At 40.4% G+C, this 25,057-nt stretch overlaps 1 protein-coding gene across 5 annotated transcripts in view; it reads left to right on the plus strand.

The window, feature by feature from the left end:
• Positions 1–25,057, plus strand: part of LOC114648559 (nuclear receptor coactivator 7-like) — a 193,516-nt gene that overhangs the window by 105,334 nt on the left and 63,125 nt on the right. For all 5 annotated transcript variants that reach the window (XM_051924804.1, XM_028797654.2, XM_051924803.1 and 2 more), the window contains 3 exons: positions 13,691–13,776; positions 24,345–24,452; positions 24,540–24,653. In XM_051924804.1, the coding sequence (XP_051780764.1) occupies positions 13,691–13,776; positions 24,345–24,452; positions 24,540–24,653 (308 nt within the window). The remainder of the gene's footprint in view (positions 1–13,690; positions 13,777–24,344; positions 24,453–24,539; positions 24,654–25,057) is intronic.

Consider the following 25,057-nt stretch of genomic DNA (forward strand, 5'->3'; position numbering starts at 1 on the left):
TGTAAAAGTTTTTATTTTTTTTTTAATTCGCCTTTATTCTCTCAATCACTCCCCCCTCCCCTGATCTGACACTTAGTTTTCAAATAAAGACGTGCTATAACAAAGGTGAACTCGGATGAGGGTTCTGCATCGGAGAAAGAGAACAGAAGCCCTCCCCTCAAGAGATGTCCACTTACACATAAGAACAACGCAGCTGTACCAGGCGTAAAAGTGAAAGATGGCACCGTTTGGATGCAGCAAGAGGTTGGGCGTCATCCTGCTAGTGAATCTGCCACATGCATATCTGTGGTTATTCTTAAGCTGTGCTTGAAGCTGTTGTGCAGTTAGGCGCCTAGCTTGCAAGCTGGTGTGGTGACCTTCAGAAACTTGTCTTCTGATGAGTTGTGACTTTGGGTCTGTCAGATCTTTCTATCAGAGTTTCCTCCAGTTCCCAATTGCCATTGGATTGCGTAGGACACTGTACTCACTGGACGCTTTATTTATTTATTTATTTATTGCAGTTTCTGTAAATTAAAGGCCTACACTTCTAAGTGTTCTGTCTCATTTAATTTATTAATTGCCGTTTTCATTCGCTTATCACTGGAATATTGTCTAAGTATTACTTTGGGTGTAGTAAGAAACTCTCTTCCAACTCTGCTTTAAAACAGACAGAGGGTTTTTAAGTAATCAACAGAAGTTGGGACACTTGTGCAAAATGTTTGCTTCAACTTGCAAGGCTTAATTTACTTTAATTGCTGAAGAACATCTGTAGGTTGTAACCTATTAATTCTTCTCTGAAAATGGCCCATTTGTAATATTATAATATTTCCTTTTTTCAGTTTTTGCTAAACTTTTAATTTAAACTTCTGGTAGTTTACTGCTTACCTTTTCACCATTTTAGGTCTTTCATTGAATTTCAACTGGTTAAATTGGAAGAAAAACTGAGGTGTTGTGAAACTTTTGACTGGTAGTGTAACAGCCTTTTAATTAGCTTGTTGATTCAGTATGCCTCTCTTGAATTGATGTTACTAACCCTGTGCAGCACAGCATTGAAAATTGCACTGGCAATCACAGAGTTGTAGGAGATGTGAAGGATGTTACTATTCGCATTAAAGGAACACAGTCTTCTAAGAAAAAGAGCCTGCTCTGACTTATCAGTATTATGAGACTCTGCTAAATAATACAGCTACTTGTCCATAGTAATTGTAAAATAACAGGAATAAATACACTAAGAGTTACTTTGAAAATATTAAATATTAATAATTCATTACATTTATATAGCGCTTTTCTCAGTACTCAAAGCGCTATCCACACAGGGAGGAACCGGGAAGCGAACCCACAATCTTCCACATTGTAATAATAAATTGCCTGCTGTTTTATCTGGATATATTGTGAATTAAGGAATATGCATGGGCTTCTAGTCTTTCATCTTACACAGTTATAGTTTGAAAACATGGCTGTGGAGACATGTTGCTAACCAAGAGTAACACAAATTAAAGAATGCATAACAAAACTATGACCTTGTTCTATCCAAGCCTCAACTTTAATGGAAGTACACTAAACTTATGGGACCTGGGAGACAATTCTGCTGTGCGTTCTAAGAGTCGTATACTCCCTAGATCACTGGTGTCGAACTCCAGTCCTGGAAGGCAGCTGTGGCTGCAGGTTTTCATTCTAACCATCTTCTTCATTAGTGACCAGTTTTTGCTGCTAATTAACTTCTTTTGCCTTAGTTTTAATTATGTTAACTCTGGCCCCTTTTTTGTCCTTTTTTAATTAGCAGCCAAAAAATAATGAGACACAAACCAAGCTGCCACATGACCAGCTCACCTGTGCCCATCACACAATATCTGAAAATAGAGAAAGGTGGAGGTCTCAGTAAGGTTGATCTCTCGGGTCACCAACACATTTTGACGGTGTTCTTAGAAAAAAAAAAAAAAAAAAATCAACAGTTATGGAAATGTCTACTGTGGCAGAATGAGAGCAGCAACAAGCCATGGAATTAAATAACTGGTTTAATCAACAGCAAGAATCGGCTTCTCATTAAGAGATTGGTTGGCGTTTGAAATCCCAGTTTAGCTGGTCATCTGTTTGTTCATTTCAATCTCATTTCTGTTTGGCTGTCATTTAATGAAGAAAGGAATAAATTAAGAGGACTGAATCCTTAAAACAAGGCTATTAAAATGAAAGAAAAAGAAGTTAATTAGTGAAAACTGATCACTGATTAGGAAAAGGGTTAGAATGAAAACCTGCGGCCCTCCAGGCCCGGAGTTTGAAACCCCTGCTCTAGACTGTTAGATTGTTACATTGTGTGGCTGTCTCCTTTTGTCCTGGGTATGATGTTAAACTGCATCTGGCCCTGAAAGAGGTCCTCAAGCTTTTAGGGAAATCGCGGTTTGGTGGCATGATTGGCACTCCTGCCACTGTTTTTAAAAAAAAAAAAAAAATTGCACAGCTCTGAGACAAAGGGGATGGGGGAAAGCGCTCAGGAGCCCCATCCCTGGAAGAGTCAAAGCTGTCGAAGAGCCGTTGGGGTCAGGCTTGTTGGGGATCAGAACTGGTGTGGTGCTGAGGCATCACCACCTGCACAGCAGCACTTGGGTCCCAATTTGAGGTGGCCTATCAGGGTAAGCACGTGGAACCTCCTCTCTCTGGCATGATGATCATCTTCCTCTGCTGTTAGAGGAGTTGCGTAAATTTCACATTTTAGTGGTGGCACTCTCTGAGGTGCGCAGACCTGGGACTGTCCAGATCTCTGTAGGAGGGTACACGTTTTATTGGTCTGGTGGCTCTGATTGCTGTAGTGGATTGGCTCCTTCCGATGATGCCCGATACCACTCTTTTCAACAAGCGTATTATGAGACTGCGGCACTCTCTGGATGCCTTGTCTGTTGTCTCAGTGTATGCTCTGACCGCGGTGAGTGATGTCTCGGTGAAGGAGACATTTTATTCTCAGATTTGCTTGGTGGTTGATGGGTGCCTGCAGGGTGTCACTCCTCTAGTCATGGGTGACTTAAGTGCAACCACTGGCTCTGACAGAAGTGGTTCATGAATATGAACTCAGAAATGAGTCTAGAATGAGGACAATGCCTAGTATTAAGTAACTTAAAGCTTAAGGTTATTGGGGACAAGACTACAATGACTTAGTGGTACCACAGCAGCTCCAAATTGAGAGGGAGCAATTTTATTATTTTTTTTATTTAAAAAAAAAACAAAAAAAAAAACTTCTTGAACGTTTCCTCAGATTTGTTTCTACAGTTTGCTAAAATGTGCTAGGATACCACAAAGCATAATGGGAGAAAGACTTGTGGTGGTTCTTAAAATGGAAACAGCATATTGATTGATAACTTTATGGATGTAATTGAGATTTCATGTTGATACCAGCATAGGAGAGACATCCCCACCCATAATTAAAACAGCGCAAGTGAGCAGAGAGCTGAGGAGACTTCGTGCCAGCAAAGCAGTGGGTCCAGATGGAGTATCGCTACGACTGCTGAAGGTCTGTGCATCGGAGCTGGGGGGTCCTCTACAGCGCATCTTCAACCTGAGCCTGGAACAGGGGAGAGTCCTGAGGCTTTGGAAAACATCTTGTATCACTCCAGTCCCAAAGGTATCACGTCCTAGTGAGCTGAATGACTTTCGGCCTGTTGCTCTGACATCACATGTGATGAAGACCATGGAGAGGCTGCTGCTTCACCACCTTAGGCCACAGGTTCAACACGCCCTTGACCCTCTGCAGTTTGCATATCAGGAGAAGGTGGGAGTGGAGGATGCCATCATCTATATGCTACACCGATCCCTCTCTCACTTGGACAGAGGCAGTGGTGCTGTAAGAATTATGTTTCTAGACTTCTCTAGCGCCTTCAACACAATCCAACCTCTGCTCCTTAGGGACAAGCTGACAGAGATGGGATTAGATTCATACCTAGTGGCATGGATCGTGGACTATCTTAAAGACAGACCTCAGTATGTGCGTCTTGGGAACTGCACGTCTGACATTGTGGTCAGCAACACAGGAGCGCCACAAGGGACTGTACTTTCTCCGGTCCTGTTCAGCCTATATACATCGGACTTCCAATACAACTCGGAGTCCTGCCATGTGCAAAAGTTCGCTGATGACACTGCTATCGTGGGCTGCATCAGGAATGGGCTGGAGGATGAGTATAGGGACCTAATCAATGACTTTGTTAAATGGTGTGACTCAAACCACCTACAACTGAACACCAGCAAAACAAAGGAGCTGGTGGTGGACTTTAGGAGGCCCAGACCCCTCATAGACCCCGTGATCATCAAAGGTGACTGTGTGCAGATGGTGCAGACCTATAAATATCTGGGAGTGCAGCTGGATGATAAATTAGACTGGACTGCCAATACTGATGCGCTGTGCAAGAAAGGACAGAGCCGGTTATACTTCCTTAGAAGGCTGGCGTCCTTCAACATCTGCAATAAGATGCTGCAGATGTTCTATCAGACGGTTGTGGCGAGCGCCCTCTTCTACGCGGTGGTGTGCTGGGGAGGCAGCATTAAGAGGAAAGACGCCTCACGCCTGGACAAACTGGTGAGGAAGGCAGGCTCTATTGTTGGCATGGAGCTGGACAGTTTAACATCTGTGGCAAAGCGAAGGGCGCTCAGCAGGCTCCTATCAATTATGGAGAATCCACTGCATCCACTAAATAGTATCATCTCCAGACAGAAGAGCAGCTTCAGTGACAGACTGCTGTCACTGTCCTGCTCCACTGACAGATTGAGGAGATCGTTCCTCCCCCAAACTATGCGACTCTTCAATTCCACCCCCTGGGGGGGGGGGGGGCGGGGGATAAACGTTAACATTTAACATTATACAAAGTTATTTTCTGTTTTTCACCTGCATTGTTATCATTCTTTAATTTAATATTATTTATTATATCATGCCACTGCTGGAGAATGTGAATTTCTCATTGGGATTATCTATCTATCTATCTATCTATCTGCTTCCTTCCTGTTTCACTGTCGCAGTGCATGGTGGGTGGTTGCTCTGGCGCGAGTGCTGGTGGTGGGCTCTAGGTTTGGTGAGTGCAGTGTTTTGTTGAATATTTTTTCCTTGTATTTCCTAACTTTTTCATTTCCTTTTTCTTAGTGAATTGTTTGCAAGGTTTTCACTTTTGTGTGAAGTGGCATCTGGCCACAGCAGCCGTATTGGCTGCGAATTTAGACCGGTTGAGCCGCTGCCATGGGATAAAACTTCTCTGTGATGTTTTTTTCCCCTTAGAAAGTGCGGTGTTGGCGGTAGGCACAGTGATCGGTTGTGAAAATATTAAGTCCGCCTCACGAATGAACGGCTCAATCGTATTATTTTTGAGTTCTGTCGATCTGGTGCAGACAATTGTAGAGAAGGGTGTAGTGATCGATGGCTCATTCGTGCAGGTGTCTCCGTTGGCGGCGTCGGCTCGTAAAGTAACTTTATCAAATGTCCCCCCATTTTTGAGAAATGAGACGATAGAAAAGGAATTAGTGCGTCACGGTCGTTTGGTGTCAAAAATCCGCTATATTCCTTTGGGTTGCAAGTCTCCGGAGTTAAAACATGTAATGTCTTTTAGGAGACAAGTTTACATGGTACTCAACAGAATGGACGAAAGTTTAAATGTTGCTATGAGGTTTAAAATTGATGGTTTCGATTATGTGATTTTCCTGAGTTCGGATGAAATGAAATGTTTTGGGTGTGGAAGTGAGGAGCATTTGGTTAAAAATTGTCCAGACAAAGTGAACAGAGCAGTTGCTCGTGATAACCTACATGTAACTCATGACGATTTACAAGATCGACCTTTAGTACTCAATGGTAATGAAAAACCAAAAATACCAGAGGAAGCGCGGGCCGAGGAGAGTGTCAATGTTTCTGAACTTTTAAATAAGGAAAATGAGTTGCTTAATGGGGAGATGCACAGACCAGTATCGATGAAAGTTGTCGGGGATGAAAGTGCAGCACAAGATTCTGCTACAGCACAGGGAAGTGTGTGGGGAGAGATTGAAATGGAGGAAGGGGACGATAACGCCCCTGAGCAATACGATGGGTTTAAACGGCCTGCTAAAAAAAGACAAGCCGGGGAGGAGGAAGGAACCGCGCGAAAACGCAGTAATGTTACGGCTTGTGCTGCTGAGGAAGGCGAGGGTCCTGCTGCAGCCCCACCTGTTACACAGGGCAGGTACGCGGCCCTAGCTGAGGCAGACAGTGAAAACGCGGCTGGGCTGAGTGAGGGAGATGAGGAGGCGGAGGAGGAAATGTCGGATAGTTCAACTGTGTCTGACCTGCAAGAATGTAAAGGCAGAGGGGGGTACAGTGCACAAAGTATTAAAACTTTTGTGACGGAAACTGAGGGCAGAAGGGGAGTAGATGTGACCGATTACTTTCCTGATGTGGAACTTTTTATCTCATCAATACAAAGCCTAAGAAAAGAAAAGTCCTCATCTGTCCTGTTTACCGATAAAGAGCTTCTCAGATTAAAGAATCTGTCAAGCAGACTGAAGAAACAGTTAAAACAAAATAAGCAATAATGGAGAGGGCAACTGGAACATTTACAAGGTCCTGTATATACTGGGATCTGTGGTCTATCTTAAATATTTTTATATTTTCTGTTAACATGGCTTGCTTTAATGTAGGAAGCTTGAATATTAATGGTGGAAGAAATAATAATAAGAGGTTGGCTTTTTTTGAATTCATAAAGCAAAAAGATTTAAAAGTTATCTTTGTACAGGAAACTTATATAGACGGCACAAATCAATGGGAGTGGAGTAGGGATTGGAAAGGAGACATTTATTTCAGTAATGGTTCGAATATTAGTGCTGGAGTAGCCATTTTGTTTTCCAAGAACTGTCAAGTAGCTCTTTGTGATGTTGAAGAAATAGTGAAGGGGAGGCTGCTCAAAGTGCGTGTCAAAACTCAAGGCAATTCTTTCACTTTTATTAATGTATATGCCCCGAACGATGGAAATGAGAAAATTGCTTTTTTTAAGAAGTTGGAGGGTGTTCTGACACAATGTGGCACACATGAAGTTCTAGTTCTAGGTGGGGATTTTAATTGCACCCTTGTTACGCAAAAAGATAGGAATAACGGGCTGGAGCCGCATACACGCTCAGCACAGGAATTAGACAGAGTTGTGAGTGGGACAGGACTGGAAGATGTGTGGCGAAATAAAAATGGGGACACTAGGCAATATACATGGGGGAGGATGAATTGGGGGGATTATTTCAATGGCAAGGCTCGATCGTGTTTACTGTTTCAAACACCATATCGGTTTATTTAAAAACTGTCATATTACCCCTGCAGGGTTTTCAGATCACAGTTTGGTGTCTTGTTCTGTGATCTTAAGTGATTATAAGCCTCGTAGTGCATTTTAATACGCTCCTCCTTCAAGATCAAAGTTTTAAAGAGTTATTTAATTTTTTTTGGGAAAGCTGGAGACTCATGAAGAAGGAGTTCACCAGTTTACAGCAGTGGTGGGAGGTTGGGAAGACCCACATTCGTTTATTATGTCAGGAGTACACCAGAAATGCAACAAAGTCACTACAGTCTGACATGGAAATGTTAGAAACTGAAATAATTCAGATTCAGCATCTTTTAGAGCAGGGTCCAGATGTCCAATTATTGGAAACCCTTGGGATTAAAAAGAAGAGCCTTGCCAGCTTATTGGAAACAAGGGCTCGGGGGGCTCTAGTGAGGGCGAGATTCCAACAGATAACTGACATGGATGCACCAACCCAGTATTTTTTTGGACTTGAGAAAAAGAACTCTCAATGTAAGATCTTGCATTGCATAAGACAAGATAATGGTGAGGAAACTCAGGACCCCGGTGAGATAAGGCGGGCGGTACGGAGGTTTTATGAGACTCTTTTTGCAACAGAGGAAGGTGAGGCTAAGGAACAGCAGACCTTCTTGAAGGATTTACCGCACTTTCGTGATGCAGACTCCGAAGAGCTGGAGAAGGAGTTGTGCCTAGGAGAGCTCACTGCTGCACTGAAGGAGTTGAATAGTGGAAAAGTCCCAGGAATTGATGGCATTCCAGTGGAATTTTATAAAGATTTCTGGGATGTTATTGGTTCCGATGTTTTGGAGGTGTTCATCAACAGTATAAAAACAGGTGTGTTACCTCAGAGTTGCCGCAGGGCGATAATAACACTACTGCCAAAAAAAGGTGACCTACAAAATATCAAAAACTGGTGTCCCTCCTTTGTGCTGATTACAAAATCCCGTCAAAGGCACTAGCTAACAGATTGCGAACTGTTTTAGCTCAGGTGGTGCATCCTGATCAGAGCTATTGTGTCCCTAATAGAACGATTTTCAATAATATTTTTTTAATTCGAGACATTTTGGCGGCATCTAAACTCTTTAATTTTCCGATTGGTCTTATTTCTATCGACCAAGAGAAGGCCTTTGACAGGGTCAGGCATTCATATTTATGGGAAGTGATGAAGGCTTTTGGGTTTGGGGACCGCTTTGTTAAATATATTCAGCTATTATATAGTGACATTTCTGGTGTTAAGGTCAATGGTGGTTTGTGTGAACCTTTTGCTGTCAGAAGAGGAGTCAGGCAAGGGTGCCCCTTGTCTGGAATGCTCTACGTGTTGGCCTTGGAACCTTTTCTGGTTAAACTGAGAGGAGTGTTGACTGGTCTATCATTTCCATGTTGCACTGCGGAGCCTGTTAAGGTTTCAGCATACACTGATGACATCATTATCATCATTAAAAAGCAGGAGGACGTTGACATTTTGCTTCAATGCCAGAGATCTTTTGAAATTGTTTCCTCGGCTAAAATAAACTGGGGAAAGAGCAGTGCTATCTTAGTGGGAAACTGGACTGGTTTAAAACCACCACAACTGGTTGGTGGCCTGCAGTGGTCATCTGGAGGGCTGTTATATTTAGGAGTGTTTCTTGGGGATGAACACTTCATACGAAAGAACTGGGATGGAGTACTGCAGAAGGTGAAGGATCGGCTTTCACGGTGGAGGTGGATTCTACCTCAGTTATCCTACAGGGGCAGGATGCTCATCATTAACAATCTCATAGCTTCAGGATTGTGGCATAAATGCATTTGTTTAGAGCCTCCTGCACAGCTGCTTCAGAGTATTCAGGAAGTTTTAATCAACTTTTTTTGGGATGGCCTGCATTGGCTTAGGAGAAGTGTCCTGTTTCAGCCACAGGATGAAGGTGGGCAAGGAATTATAGATGTGGTCGGAAGAGTTGCTGCATTCCGGCTACAGACTATACAGAAATTGTTGTATCCTTCTGAGCACCAACCGTGGATGGATTTTGCACTTCGTTTTTTTGATCACATTGAACACCTGAGATTTGGAAAAACTCTGCTGCTATGCCAGGTGAATAAATTTGAGATGTCGGACTTACCAGACTTTTATAAGAGTCTTTTTAGAGCCTGGCAGATGGTGACAGTTAAAGGGGATGAGGACAGCCTGTCATTGTTCTGGGTTTTGGAAGAGCCCATTGTCAACAATCTGAAGTTCAGTAGTTCAGTGGGACTGTCTCAAACTTTTACTAATCATCTTAAAAGTGGAGGGTGTACAAAACTAAAAGAGTTTATTGACTGTGAAAATTTCTGTTGGAAGAATGCAAAAGAACTTGCACAACAGATTGGAGTGTGGTCACTGCGAGTGGTGCAGACTTTTTTAACACAAATAAAGGCTTCACTGTCAGCTGAGAGCTCAGCACTCCTGAGGGACATGTTCAATGAACGGACTCATCCACCTGAGGATCCTGATTTTCCACCACTTTTGGTATCTCCTGTGGGTGACTGGACAACGGTGGAGCAGAGCAAATTTCTTTCAGTGCAGAGGCTGATGGACTTGCCTTTGCCAACGGCTACAGGGAAACAAATGTACTGGTTGTGTGTAAAGGTGAGACACCGAGACTCCCTGAGGACGATACCAGACACTCCATGGAGGAGACAGATCAGATGCACAGAATTCTCAGAGCCAGCCTGGAGGTCGCTATACAAGCCGCCATTGACCAGTAGGGTGGGCGATTTACAGTGGAGGGTCTTACATGGGATCTTAGCTGTGAACTCCTTCTTGTCAATTATTATGCCAGGGGTGTCTGACAGTTGTTGTTTCTGTGGGGAAAGAGAAACTGTGTTTCACTGCTTTATGTTCTGTACAAGGCTGGAGCCTTTGTTTAATTTAATAGAGAGGCTTGTTGGGGGATTGGAAATGGTGTACACCAGGGTGGGCTTTCTGTTCGGTTTTAAAAAAACAAAAAGAAATGTAAACAATGTAAATTTGGCAAACTTTATTTTGGGGCAAAGTAAATTAGCCATTTGGAAAACCAGAAAGTACAAAATTGCAGAGAGTGGTTTACAAGATCCAATTATAGTTTTTAAAATACTGTGCATCAGTCGCATTTTGATAGATTTTAATTTTTACAAATTCACAAAGAATCTTGACACGTTTAAAGCAATATGGTGTGTGAATAGTATATTATGTGACTGTATTAATGAAGAACTGCGGTTTGTTTTTTAGGGGAATTTTGTGGGTTCAGTTGTGTTTTTCCAAAAATATTTAACGTGAAAATGTATTTATAATAATATAATGTGTAAGTTGTTGTATAGATGACTGATGGGTTTTTTTTCTGTCAATAGTTTGTTTTTTAAAAAAAAATAAAAAATTATCTATCTATCTATCTATCATACAAAGTCCAGAGTGGAAAGTGTGCCCTACCTTTTGCCATGGACTGCACACTTGCCTGTTGCCAGGTGCAAGCTGACTTAAAATAGGTCATGGTAAAATATGCTTATGTAGGGTAGTCCTAACAGTATACCTTAGGTAGTAGGATTATAATAAAGCAATCTTGTAATAGGAAAGCTTCCCAGCTGAAAATTGATCTACTGTATAAAGGAAAGTACTTAGAGGCAATAATAAAGTATTCGATGGCTCCTTGTTTGTTTAATATAATTGGGATGATTTGCAAATTTAAAATTATGGATGCAGTTTATCAGGTACCACAATTTAATACAGTAATCCCTCCTCCATCGCAGGGGTTGCGTTCCAGAACCCCCCGCGAAAGGTGAAAATCCGCGAAGTAGAAACCATATGTTTATATGGTTATTTTTATATTGTCATGCTTGGGTCACAGATTTGCACAGAAACACAGGAGGTTGTAGAGAGACAGGAACTTTATTCAAACACTGCAAACAAACATTTGTCTCTTTTTCAAAAGTTTAAACTGTGCTCCATGACAAGACAGAGATGACGGTTCCGTCTCACAATTAAAAGAATGCAAACATATCTTCCTCTTCAAAGGAGTGCGCGTCAGGAGCACAGAATGTCAGAAAGAGAGAGAAAAGCAAACAAATCAATAGGGCTGTTTGGCTTTTGAGTATGCGAAGCACCGCGGCACAAAGCTGTTGAAGGCGGCAGCTCACACCCCCTCTGTCAGGAGCAGAGAAAGAGAGAGAGAGAGACAGAGAAAAACAAACAATCAAAAATCAATACGTGCCCTTCGAGCTATTAAGTATGCAAAGCACCGTGCAGCATGTCGCTTCACGAAGCAGCTGCACAGAAGGGAGCAACATGAAGATAATCTTTCACCATTTTTAGACGAGCGTCCGTATCGTCTAGGTGTGCGAACAGCCCCCCTGCTCAATCCCCCTACATCAGGATCAGAGAATGTCAGCGCAAGAGAGAGAGCGAGAAAAGTAAGTTGGGTAGCTTCTCAGCCATCTGCCAATAGCGTCCCTTGTATGAAATCAACTGGGCAAACCAACTGAGGAAGCATGTACCAGAAATTAAAAGACCCATTGTCCGCAGAAATCCGCGAACCAGCAAAAAATCCGCGATATATATTTAAATATGCTTACATGTAAAATCTGCGATAGAGTGAAGCCGCGAAAGGCAAAGCGCGATATAGCGAGGGATTACTGTAATGGTTTATATGTAGTTTTATCAGGTACCTCCATTTAATAATAGTTTATCATTCATGTGTACCTGTTTTCATTGGGGTGAGTTCTACAAGATTTCAAAGATGTGGTAAATATTGGTGACCCATGTGAGAGAGAGAGGGTTTTGCCGAATAAAGTATTAGTAAAACATATATATTTTTGGTTTATTTTATGGTGATAAACATGTAAAATAAACTTTTGGTTTATTTAAATTTTAGGACAGCACTGACAAAGGTAAATGTGTGTGTTTTGATTTATTGATAAAACAAAAAAAAAAAATCTGCTTTTTTAAATAATTCTTATGCTTGCAGTTTCGGCCCCAGAAAAGGTATTAAAAGAGATCCATCCATCCATTTTCCAACCCGCTGAATCCGAACTCAGGGTCACGGGGGTCTGCTGGAGCCAATCCCAGCCAACACAGGGCATAAGGCAGGAACCAATCCTGGGCAGGGTGCCAACCCACCGCAGATTAAAAGATATTATCTGTCTTAATTTGAAAGATTGCAATCATATAATCAAATAACTACAGTTATCATTTTTGTCATAATCATACAACCTAGTGTACAGTTAGTATGAATTTAACTCTTAAAAAAAAAAATATTAAATGTACAGTATGAAACTATGTAATTACAAAGTTTATGCATAATGGGTTTTTTTTTCTTAAGCCATGTTTTAAGTTTAACTTGGAAGAATTTGGTGAAATGGAAGTTAATGATCTTTTCTGATGAAAAATATTGTCATAGATTCTTAACAATACTCCTAAATCTTGAGAAATGTGTATATACAGTATATTTATGGTGCATTTGGGTGGGTGGCTGCAGCCTCACAAATGTTGCTTCTTGAATTAAAATAACAAGCCTTCCATTGTCTCCGTGAAGTTTGCAAGTTGTCATGGCATCTTCAGTGTTTTAAGTTAAATAGTGACTCTTTAATTTGGCCGGTGGGTGTTGGCATTCTTGTGATTTGATAATGTTATGCAAGATCTTTTAATTCCTTCATAGTGCTCTAAATAAAAAAAAAAATAAAGGTTGCTAGGAAGCAGAACTGCAAATTTTATACTGTCAGGAATGAGTACATACATAATGTTAAGCATTTTAGTTTGGTTGGGATGCTTTCTTTGTGGAGTTACATATTCTCCTTGCATAGGAATATGTCCACTGTGTACTCGACCACCTAGAGAGGTATTGATTGTCAGCCTATAGCCTCTCTTGGTACTGAAAAAGAAATTGTAAGTTTGAAAAAAGTGGATAGAATAGATAGAATTAGTACTGCTATTCTAAAATACCCAACCACTCATTTATTTTATAGACCTAATTTTCTCCTTTAGATGGGTGCATTTCAGCCAGAATGGGCTTGAAGCTTGAATGAATCCAGGACAGAATGGCAGCCCATATACCTTTTTTTTTTTTTTTTGCTGATCTGTCTAATGGAGTTCTTTTAGACGGCGAGAGAAATCTATAATCTCCAGAGGTAACTCATATAAACACTGGGAGATTTTGCAAACATTACACAGAAAACAGTATTCTGTGTGAATAATGTATCCAAGAGCTGAGCAGCAGTGCTACTGTGTCGCACAAATCTTACTTCAAATTAATTTTCTGATAAATCTTTGAGATGTAGTGTCCACAATACTAATTTAATTAATGTATTTTTCAGTGTAATTCAAGTTCTTTTGATATGCACTTGTCAGTTAATTTTAGCCTTATTATTCTAAACTACTTCAGTCTATATCCCTTGTGGCTTTTTTTTGTTTTTTAAGAACCATGACCATTTTTATTTTGTTTTTAATACAGATAACATTAGTCACAATAAACAGAATGAAAAGAGGAAAGAGAAGAAAATGAGTATAAAACAACCTTTGGGAACCATGGAATATATTGTAAGTCCAAGTTTTTAACATATTTTTAATGATTAATATCTGTAGTAGAACTTGTTAGTATATTTTTAGAAAATTCAGAATTATTATTTTTTTTTAAATCATGAAGTTTTGAACCATTAAAGCCTCCTATATGCTTTTAGTGCTTTGTGCAGTCATAATATTGTTTTATATGATGTGGAAACTTTTTGTTGTAACATTTACATTACTTGGGTAATATTGTGAGGAGATGAGGTGTTAGGCTGAAGAGTTTAGAGTGGTGGCTCTGAGGCTAGGGATCGGCACTGGCAGTTGGAAGGTTGCTGGTTCGAATCCTGTAAATGTCAATAGGGACTCTGCTCTGTTGGGCCTTTGAGTAAGGCACTTACCCAGAAATTGCTTGAGTGAGAAAGTGCTATGTAAATGCAAAGAATTATTATTATTTGGCTAATTATTGACTATACATCTACCTTGACATTAGCATATCTGAGTGGACATGTATGTGTTTGCTCTGCATTTAAATAATGCAGTTTGCAGGGAAGGCTTCTACCTTAGCACCCTGTGCTGCCTGGCATATTTTGCCTTTCCCAATCCCTGGGGCTGTCTCCAGCAGTGGTTCAGTCAGGATTTGAAGTGCAATGCATAAAGGAAAAGCTGTCCAGCTTTGTTGCTTTGCAAAAAGTTTGAAATGACATAAAGACATGTAAGAAATCGCCTAAAAAAGACTGCAAGGCCTCAAGACATACAGTAAGATAAGGACACTCTTGTTTACCTGAATAATGGAATGAAGAAGTCTTCTGCTAAACCATCCCATTGACCCTGCGAATGGGCAGAAAACAGGCTGCACTGTTTCTGGTATATGAACGGGAAACAAATCATGGCACCAAGTGGAGGCAAAGATAATAAATTCCAGCGATCAGCTTACTAATGTAAGCAGCATTCTAGCCAGTTATTATTAATGTAAATAATTATGATATAGCAATTTTGAGCCTTTTTAATAGGGGTATGCACAGACATTTTTTGTGGAGGCATTAATTAATGCACCTGAGAGATTCAGAGAGCATCATTACTACTTAAGCCTACAGACTCCAAGACTGTGAGATGTCCAACCAAGAGCTAGGATTGGTAGAGGGTAATGGTGAGAGAGAAATTGAAAGGGCTATGCCACTGAGCCATACTGGGTACTCATGCCAATTTTTTTTTTTTTTTTGCTATATTTGGAATGTATAGTCAAGATTCTTAAATGCTTTGAAATTATGCTGTTAATTTGATGAAACCATCTGTTTTCTGATGTATTAGCAAAGCAAGCTGATTTATAGTAACAATGAAAGAAAGCTTGTATTAGATTGATTCTGAAATAAAGTGCTCTGCTATTAAATGTCAGTATTAAGTTATCTGTGCTATTAAGTGTCAGGATTAACAGTAATAATCTAATGCGGTTTGTATGTGCTGTAAGATTCAACCTCCATCTGTTCAGCTTAAGTGTGCATAAACCAGAACAAAGTGTTAAATAGATAAATGGGCTGTTGTGTGTTATCGCTAAACCTTGATGCATGTGGAGATGTGTGCAATAGTTGGTGTTACCATGAGTGTACAGTTGTCTTATGTTCATGTAATTGGTAATATTAACATTCACAAAGTGTTGTATTCAAATTGTTTGTTATTGACCAAACAAGTTATCCATCCATCCATCCATTTTCCAACCTGCTGAATCCGAACACAGGGTCACGGGGGTCTGCTGGAGGCAATCCCAGCCAACACAGGGCACAAGGCAGGAACCAATCCCGGGCAGGATGCCAACCCACCGCAGGACACACACAAACACACCCACACACCAAGCACACACTAGGGCCAATTTAGAATCGCCAATCCACCTAACAAACAAGTTATAGAATCTCAAAAAAAAAAAAAAAAATTACCTTACGCTATACATATAGGGTGAATAGTGATGCTAAGTGAGGATGCATATGTCAAGTCATTGGGTCCTACCATGCCAGGTGTTAAAAACCAAGTACATTTATGAAGTGAATATTTATAACTTTATTTTTTTTCTCTGTAATAGACTGGTGCCTTATCCATAGATGGCATTTGCCTTGTGCTCTGTGCTGCTTAGGATAGGCTCCAGCCAACTTGCAGCATTGTTTTGGATTAGAAAGATTTAAGAATAGCATTGAGAGGAGTCAGATGAGGTGGCTCGGGCATCTGATCAGGATGCCTCCTGGACGCCTCCCTGGTGAGGTGTTCCAGGCACGTCCAACCGGGAGGAGGCCCCGGGGAAGACCCAGGACACGCTGGAGGGACTATGTCTCTCGACTGGCCTGGGAACGCCTTGGGATTCTCCCGGAAGAGCTAGAAGAAGTGGCCGGGGAGAGGGAAGTCTGGGCATCTCTGCTCAAGCTGCTGCCCCCGCGACCCGACCTCGGATAAGCGGGAGACAATGGATGGATGGATGGATGGATGTTCTTAGAAAATCATTCTATCAAACTGGCAAAAATAGCTCTTTATGGTAATGGTGTTCTATTAACCTATTTATTTAATGATTATGCCCACAGTCCCCACCAAAAAAAAATTAACGTCCTATATGAAGCCATTTTTATTTTTTAAAAGTGTTGCACCCCGTATAGAAACTTTTGCTGCTCAAGATTACAAGGCACTGCCAAGGATGGTGAAGGTGGTATAGCACCCGCCTGTCTTCTATTCTTGAAATACATAGTGCATGCTGCATGAGACATGCAAAATTCCTTTGTGGAATGGCTGGAGCACTTTTCTCACTTCTTTCTTGTAGCAAACGGTACTAGCTTCTTTTCTCATTTGTAAGTTTAATGATCAGCCAGTCAACCAGTACTATATGTGTTTTGTATATAATAGCAGTTATAGGTTTCATTCTGTACATACAATGCCAACAAACACACACACAATTAGTATTACTATCACTATTTTGAGATGACATGCAAACAAAAATTTTACACATAACAAGCCTAAACCAGTTGTGGCAGGAGGCTGGGGGCCAGACCCAGCCGGGACGCCTCAAAGGACTGGCAGGCGGTCTATACGTCCCCCGGGCCACAAGGGGGCAACCGCCCTGGATAGTGAGGGGACCACGGGGACGGAGTGAGGAGGCTCAAACCCATTTTGACCCGTGGCCACCGCCAGGGGGCGCCCTGAGCATCGTGGAGTCTGGGAAATCTGCACTTCTGCCACACCTGGGAAGGTGGAGGGAGGACCTTCCAAGGACTCCAGGAGTGCTTCTGGGTGCTCATGCGGCACTTGTGCCACTGGAAGGACATCAACGAGCACCTGGAGCACATCCAGGTGACTATAAAAGGGGCCGCCTTCCTACAGTCATGCAGTGAGAGTAGGGTGCTGGAGTAGGACGAAACTCCAGCGACGGAGAGAAAGGCGGCCCACGGACGTTTAAAAGCCTGTAATTTGGGGTGATTGGTGCGGAAGCACTGTGGGCTGTGCAGGACTGTGTTGGGGTAATTTGTAATAAACGTGTGTTTTATAAACCTGCTGGTGTTTATTTGATGGTGTTCGGGCTAGCTCTCACATTGTATGTATTGTATTTTCACAATCCAGGGCATTTTATTAGTAAGTTTGAGTTCAGCATGTTTCAGTATACAGTATCTTTATGAAAACAAACATGGATATCACAATACATCTTTATCCAAAAGATAACAGTACTTGCATTTCAAAAGGCACATTCCATCAAATTTGAAAATACAAATCATGAAATAATACATTGGATAATACATTGCATTTTCATCTTTTGAGTATACACTTAATATAAGAATAGTAAGACCTCAGTAAAACAGACAAACAAACATCATAAAACTTTTAAGTATTGTAATGTTGCACCTTTGTCTCTTTGTTGAATATTTTACTTTATCATTTTTTCAGAAAACTAGCAATTCTGACTCTGGCTCTAGTGTATAAACAAGTTCTAGATGGGATTCCAATATACCATAGGGCACACTCACTTACCCATCTAGTTTAGATTATCATTCACTGTAGGGTGCACATATATTTGTGAGATAACCTGATTATTTGGGAAGGTAAAAAAACACAGAATTAAGGAGAATATATTTCTCTATGAATAAAAAGCAAGCCAGCTAGAATTTCAAACCAGGTCACTGGAAGTGTGAATCGTCCACATGTATCACCTCGGATGAAAAAGTTCCTTTTAAAAAATTTTAAAGCCTCCTTTTAAAAAATTAAAGTATAATCATGCTGTGAAAATATTGTAAGGAGATTAGTGTAAACTCAAAAGCATTTATCATCATTGCTTTAGATCTTTTAGTGGTATTTAATTATGACCTTGAATTTAAATAGGTCCAAGAATGTTATGTTGTGTTATACTAATACTAGACATTAAGCCCGTTACAATAACGGGCGCTAGAACAGTAGTGCATAAACATTAGTAGGAACAGTCTATATTAAATGGCAAGGGGCCTTGACCTCATTCTGTTTCTTGTCTTAATTTTTTTTTTTTTTTTTCAAATATTTTTGCAAGAAGCTTAAAGTAAAATAATAATAAAAATAAAATAGAAACGTATATGACAATACAGTAAGTATAATTAATATTACATTTATCCTCTCCTCTGTGGCTGTTGATTGATGTGTGGTGTCTGTTTGAAGATCTCTTATCCTGCCTGTCTTTATTTTAGCTTGTTGCTGACGCAGTGATTTTCGTTTTCGACTTGCTCTCTTAGCTCTGTGTGTTTTGGCATGTTTCTGACGCTCATTTTCCTCTTCTTCAATAGATCTATCTGCTCGTCTTTGTCTTTCTCTTTGAGAATTTTTTTACGCTCGTTTTCATGTTCTTCTATAGATCTGTTTGCTCTTCTGAGTCTTGCTCTTTTAGTGTTTTTCTGACGCTCATTTTCTTTTTCTTAAATTTATCTATTTGCTCGTATTTTTCTTTGTCTTTCAGCCTTTCTTTTGTTGTTTACTTGCTGAGCTGACCGTTCTTCCAGGAGATGTTGCTTATATAGGATTTGATTGTCTGTGTCCTTTGTCCTACTTGACGTGTCCTCTTTTTTGGGTGGCATGTTGTTAGTAGATAGTCACGGTACTATAGGCTTGTACGTCCGTAATATTTTCTCTTACGGTAATACTGGCTTGTATGTGGCTGTAATATGCATCACTGTATTGTGTGTCTTTAATTTTCTCTCGCAGTAATACTGGTTTGTATTTCCGTAAATGCCTGTAATTTTCTCTGACAGTAATACTGGCTTTGATGTCCGTAATATGCGTTTAATTTTCTGTCACAACAGTGGGCAATCAGCAGAGTCTCCCCAGCAACTGATTGTGGTGTGCAGCTGATAATCGTGCCTATGGCGTCTCTCCAGCAAGTACTGTGCAGTTCCCCAGCGAGTATTTTAATCTGTGCTGGCGTGCAGCTGATTATTGTATATGTGGCGTCTCCTCAGCAGCGTATTTTATGTGCGCGGCCGCGACTTCCCAATCAGCACTCTCCCCAGCAATGGTGTCCTTTATTAAAGAGTGCCCCGCACATGCGCACATCACCAGAAGACACACACACGGACACATGGACGCACACAGGGGTTTTATTAAAGAGGATATTGTAGTTTATTTCCCTTAAATTATAAAAGTTTTTTTTTATGATTTATTAGTAGTCCCCAATTAATAAGTAGAGAATAATTAATGTGTCGATCATCTAATATCTTGTATTTTTTACATTAATGTTGCTTATTGAGAGCTATAGTAGTATACATTTTTTCAGTATACATTACAAGCAAGAATACAAGTTGGCCATAATCCATCTTTATCTTTTGTTGAGTAAACAACATAGTTGAACTCAATAACAAATGTTGTTATATATGTAATGACAAACTGTCAGTATACTGTAACCATTATATTTTGGTATTTATTTTAAAATTTTTGTTTAATTTATACGTATTTTTAAATCAATCGCTTAATGCTTATGATTCATTACAATTATTATTACAATTCTGCATAATAATGAGTAATAAAAAAAAACAAAAGTTAAAATTTATTTTGATATACAGTAATCCCTCACTTATCGCGGGGGAGAGGTTCCAAGGCTGACCGCGATAACTGAATTTTCGCGAAGTAGGGACACTATATTTATTTAATTATTTAACGTGTATTTGGACATTTTTAAACCCTCCCTGTATTGGTTACAACCCACCATTTACTCTATTAAAAACAGGGACAACTGCTAAGCAAAATGAAATCGGTAGATAAGTTTACACTTACTGTATAGCGAAGTACACATAGCAGCTTGTAGGTGGTCATGACGTCGTCGACCTTGTTGCAAAGATTCCTAAAGCAGATTCCATCCAGACTATTGCCTTATCACGTCCACTTGCAACTCGTTTTGCACTCTGGTTAAAGGACACTGCGGCCGTAGATCTTATGTGCTTTTCCTCCTTTTTAAATAAAAAGAATCGATGTCCTGCAGCGGTGTAGCTGTTCCCTTCCTTCAGCATATGCAAAACTTTTACCTTTTCTGCAATCATTTGCATCTTCTGTTGGTGCTTGGACACAGCCCCTGAAGCATTAGCACGTTAATGATGAATGAGTGAGATGAGACTTCCTGGTTAATGCAACACTCCGTCGCTGAGCTAATCAGCAGCACACAGGAACTTAACTGCGTGCTCTGATTGGGTAGCTTCTAGGGATGCACCGATACCGAAACGGGTATCTGGTATCGGCCTCGATACCACATTTTCTAAAGTACTCGTACTCGTTAAAAGTCCCCCGATACTGGGGACCGATACCACGGTCTGAGAAATGTCTATGTTTGAGTGGCGTGTAAGGGGTTAATCACAGGCGCCGAGTGCCCGCCCCCAGGCCCCGGCTGCAGCTCAGAGCGGGGAGAAGGCAAGGTGAGGCGAGACATGTCAGCCGTGTGGAACTATTTCAAAGTGAATGAAGACGACAAAACAAAGGCGGACTGCAAATTGTGCTCAGCGAAATTGTCCAGAGGAGGCTCAAAAGGTAGCGCATTTAACACAAGTAATTTAATCAAGCACCTAAAATCCCAACACGACAACGAGTACAAAGAGTTTACCCACGCTTCTAAACCAACACAACCCACGCTGCAGCAAACTCTTGCAAGACGAGAGAAAATGTCCAGAGACAATCCACGTGCTGTGAAAATAACACAGGCAATTATCGAGTACATTGCATTGAGTGACCAGCCACTCTCGGAGGTAGAAAATGTGGGATTCCTGCGTCTCCTCCATGTGCTGGAGCCCAGATATGATATCCCAAGCCGCCGCTACATGACTGACACGGAGCTGCCTAAACTACACGACTCCGTGAAAAAACATATCCACAGCCTACTGCAAACCTCCTCTGCGTTTAGTTTCACAACGGATATTTGGACAAGCAGTGTTAGCCCCGTGTCGCTAATTAGCCTAACCTCCCAGTGGATAGACGAGAGTTTCTTGTTTTTTTTGTTAAATTATATGACTAAAGCTGTTACCTGTAAATTTAAATCATGTTTTTATTAAGTACTCGGTATCGGCAAGTACTCGGTATCGGCGAGTACTGAAATGCAAGTACTCGTACTCGTTTTCCAAAAAAGTGGTATCGGTGCATCCCTAGTAGCTTCTAATAGCATCTCTTGTATGAAATCAACTGGGCAAACCAACTGAGGAAGCAAGTAAAAAGACCCATTGTCTGCAGAAACCCGCGAAGCAGCGAAAAATCCGCGTTATGTATTTAGATATGCTTACATATAAAATCCGCGAAAAGTGAACCGCGAAGTAGCGAGGGATTACTGTACTTTTGTGAATCCCCAAGAGAAAATTGTCTTTGCTCATGACTTTTGGGGGTCGAAGTGCAGGTTCAGCCATTGTACAGCACCCCTGGAGCAATCTTAAGGTTAAAGGCCTTGCTCAAGACCCCAACAGCGTAGGACGGGATTTGAATCAGCAACCTTCCAGGTGTTACAGACTCAAATCAAATGTATCTTTTTATTATATAATAGTAATAATAATAGCTGCTCACAACATGGGGAGAACCAGGGCTCGAACCTGCAACCTCTTAATTCCGAGGAAGCAGTTCTTACCTCTGCACCAGCCAAGCAGACGGATCGACTTTATGCCGATTTGATATATAGGCTTGGGTGTTTACTCATTGACAGCAACAAGTAAGTTGAATGATTTCTTTTTCTTTGGTTATATTCTTGAATAAAAGCACAATTGTTTTGTTATATCTTTTGTGAAAGTCTTTATTTGGACATCAGTCTTTACACCTTATACACTTCACGTCGGCATCTATCTATCCATCCATTATCCAACCCGCTATATCCTAACACACTGGGGTCTGCTGGAGCCAATCCCAGCCAACACAGGGTGCAAGGCAGTAACAAATCCCGGGCAGGGCACCAGACCACCGCAGGGCATACACACCCAGCACATACTAGGGACAGTTTAGGATCGCCAATGCACCTAACCTGCATGTCTTTGGACTGTGGGAGGAAACTGGAGCACCCGGAGGAAACCCATGCAGGCATGGGGAGAACATGCAAAATCCACACAGGGAGGACCCAGGAAGCAAACCCAGGTCTCCTGACTGTGAGGCAGCAGCACTACCACTGCGCCACCGTACCACCCCCACATCAGCATTTTGTTAGTATTACTACAGCATGAAAAAAGTTCCTGTTTTAGTTAGGTGTATAGCATTTCTTGCCTCGCATTTCCTGTCATCCTACATTTACCCAGATCATTGTAGACACGGAACACACACAAAATGTATTTCAAATAACCATATATTATTTACCCAATACAATTCCAGACACCTCATACCCAGATAAACAGACTTGAACTCTGAGAATTTTGCATCTGACTTCAGCTGTGTCGGTGGGGGATGGGATAGCAGGTTACTTGCTACTTATGCTGATTGACACATTTGGAAAACCAAGGCGCTGATGAAGAGGTGCGAAGGAATTTAAGGTGGCCCGGCATTACAAATTTTATCGTAGGCTTCAGGGATTCAAGTGTTATATATAACACGTGTGTGCGCACGTGCGTGTGTGTATATGTATATAACAAAATAGCATATACTGACGAGTATCAAGAAATGAAATTTTTTATTTGTAATGTAATAATGGCTTTTCTGTTATATAGCCATTATTGTTTACAGGTATCTAAAGTGTGTACTTTCAGAGAGCAATGTTGTTTGTAACGCATGTAATAGAAACCAACATCTTAATTAAAGAAAGGAACATGTCCTCAAGTGGAACAAATTTGATAAAAAAAAATCTTTTGAGTCAGTAATCAAGTAAGAGAAAAGGTTGGCCATCAGCGTCATTTTATTACACTTCAGCTAATGCTTGTACAGGGAACATTCTACTACAACATGATCAGAATGGTCAGAGAAACAAAGGATACAGGTTAATTTTATAAACTATTTAATTTTACATAGTGTTTATCAATGCATACATTTACTCTGGTTGATTCATTAGTTTACACCCAAGTGATCTATATAAAGTAAGTCAATGTTCTTATTATTCTTATAACATTTGGGCTGAGCTACCACCCTTGAAATTTTGGTGTGTGTAACAACTGTCTAATCTTGTTGAATACAGGTCATCTGATCTCTTAGTTATAGTTTTCGGTACATTTTGTGTATTTCATTTTTGCCTCTGTTCTTCACTTGACCTTTATCTAGTTTCCTGATATGCCTAAACAGGTTTAACGCTTCGTGCTGTTTCTTTAAGATGAATGCTGTTTTAATATGGAAAGCATATCAAAACACTTTATCCTAAATGACTGTGACCTTTAAGTCTAATTTTTCTTCCACACACAACACAATAATCTTGTGAACTTATAGGAGACTGGTGAGAAACAGTTTAGGAACCTGCATTACTTCATTCCAGGCCACCAGTTAAGGCACTGGGGAATTCATTTTATTTTGCAGTATATAATAGGAATCTTTCTTTTTTTTCTATTGATGTACATTTTGACCTCAGTCTCTTCCTAGACCCACAGGTATTGTGCAAAGGTTTTTTGGCTTTTGTTTGTGTGGTATCTGTGGCATAGAGAAGAGTTGTCAGAAATGAGTTTGTTGGATGCTTGACATTTGGCTTTATTACAATATACTAGTGACTTTCACTTTCAACAGAGTAATATGAACCACCTTCCAAAGGAGAAATGCCATTTGGTAAATAACACAAACATGGGGAGAAGTGCCCAGTGGTTTCCCTTGATTTATAACGTTTCTGAATTTCCCTATTTTTTTTTTTTTTTTAAATTGAAGGTATTTTTATTACTACTTATATTTTGCCAGACGCTTTTATCTAAGGCAACTTACAACATTTCATATGCATTTGGTTACATTTCTTTTGTTTTTTCCAATTGGAGAACAGGCACATGAACTGATCTGCTCATGGTCACACAGTGTCAGTAGTGGGATTTGAACACACAATCTCAGGGTTTGAAGTCCAAAGCCTTGACTACTATGTCACATGTACTATTTAGGGAAATGTTGATTTTATGTTTAAAATCAGTTTTATAAGAAAAATATACTAGTAATCTAAACGGTTTAGATGTATGCGTTTGACAAAGGTAATTGGTATGTCTTTTCTTGTACAGGCTGGCCCTGATGATACTCTTAACTGTATTGCATTGAAGTTTAACATTACCCCAAACAGACTTGTGGAAATAAACCACCTTTTCTCTCATACTATTTGTCCAGGGCAGGTAAGCATTGAGTTTGTCATATAGTTACAGTTTCTGTGTTTCATGTACTGACTTATTGTATGACTTTTATATATTTTTTTTTTAAAGACTTTATACGTGCCAGATAAAACCCACACTTTGACTGAATCAAATCTAGCTTCACTTAGTCCTGGTAGTCCAACTTCAAGTTTATCCTCTGATACGGAGTATGATAAACTGTCGGTAAGTGATATTATATTCCTCCTAATATGTTATTGCTGGTGTGGAGGTAACAGATCTTTATCTATCGTTCTCCAGTTTTGTTTTTTTTGTTACAGTACTTCATTTACAAGAGATAAAAAAATAACAGAGATAAAGGTACCTAAATACTACTTTAGTAAATAAAACTATCCACCTTAATTGAAAGATAAGTGTCTGTGTGTCTGTCCAGTTGCTTCGTCTGTCATTCCAACAGATGCCACATTGCAAACATTTGTAATAATGCATTTCGTTTGTCTTTTGTAGAGATGGCACATCACAAACATTAACACTGCTTTTATAAATTCAATACAAATTGGCAGATAACTGAGAAATATTATATACGTTGTATTTGTCATTCCAACAGATGGTGAATCAAAAAAAAACAT

This window comes from Erpetoichthys calabaricus, chromosome 3 (genome assembly GCF_900747795.2).
Source record: "Erpetoichthys calabaricus chromosome 3, fErpCal1.3, whole genome shotgun sequence".
Taxonomy (NCBI): Eukaryota; Metazoa; Chordata; class Cladistia; order Polypteriformes; family Polypteridae; genus Erpetoichthys; species Erpetoichthys calabaricus.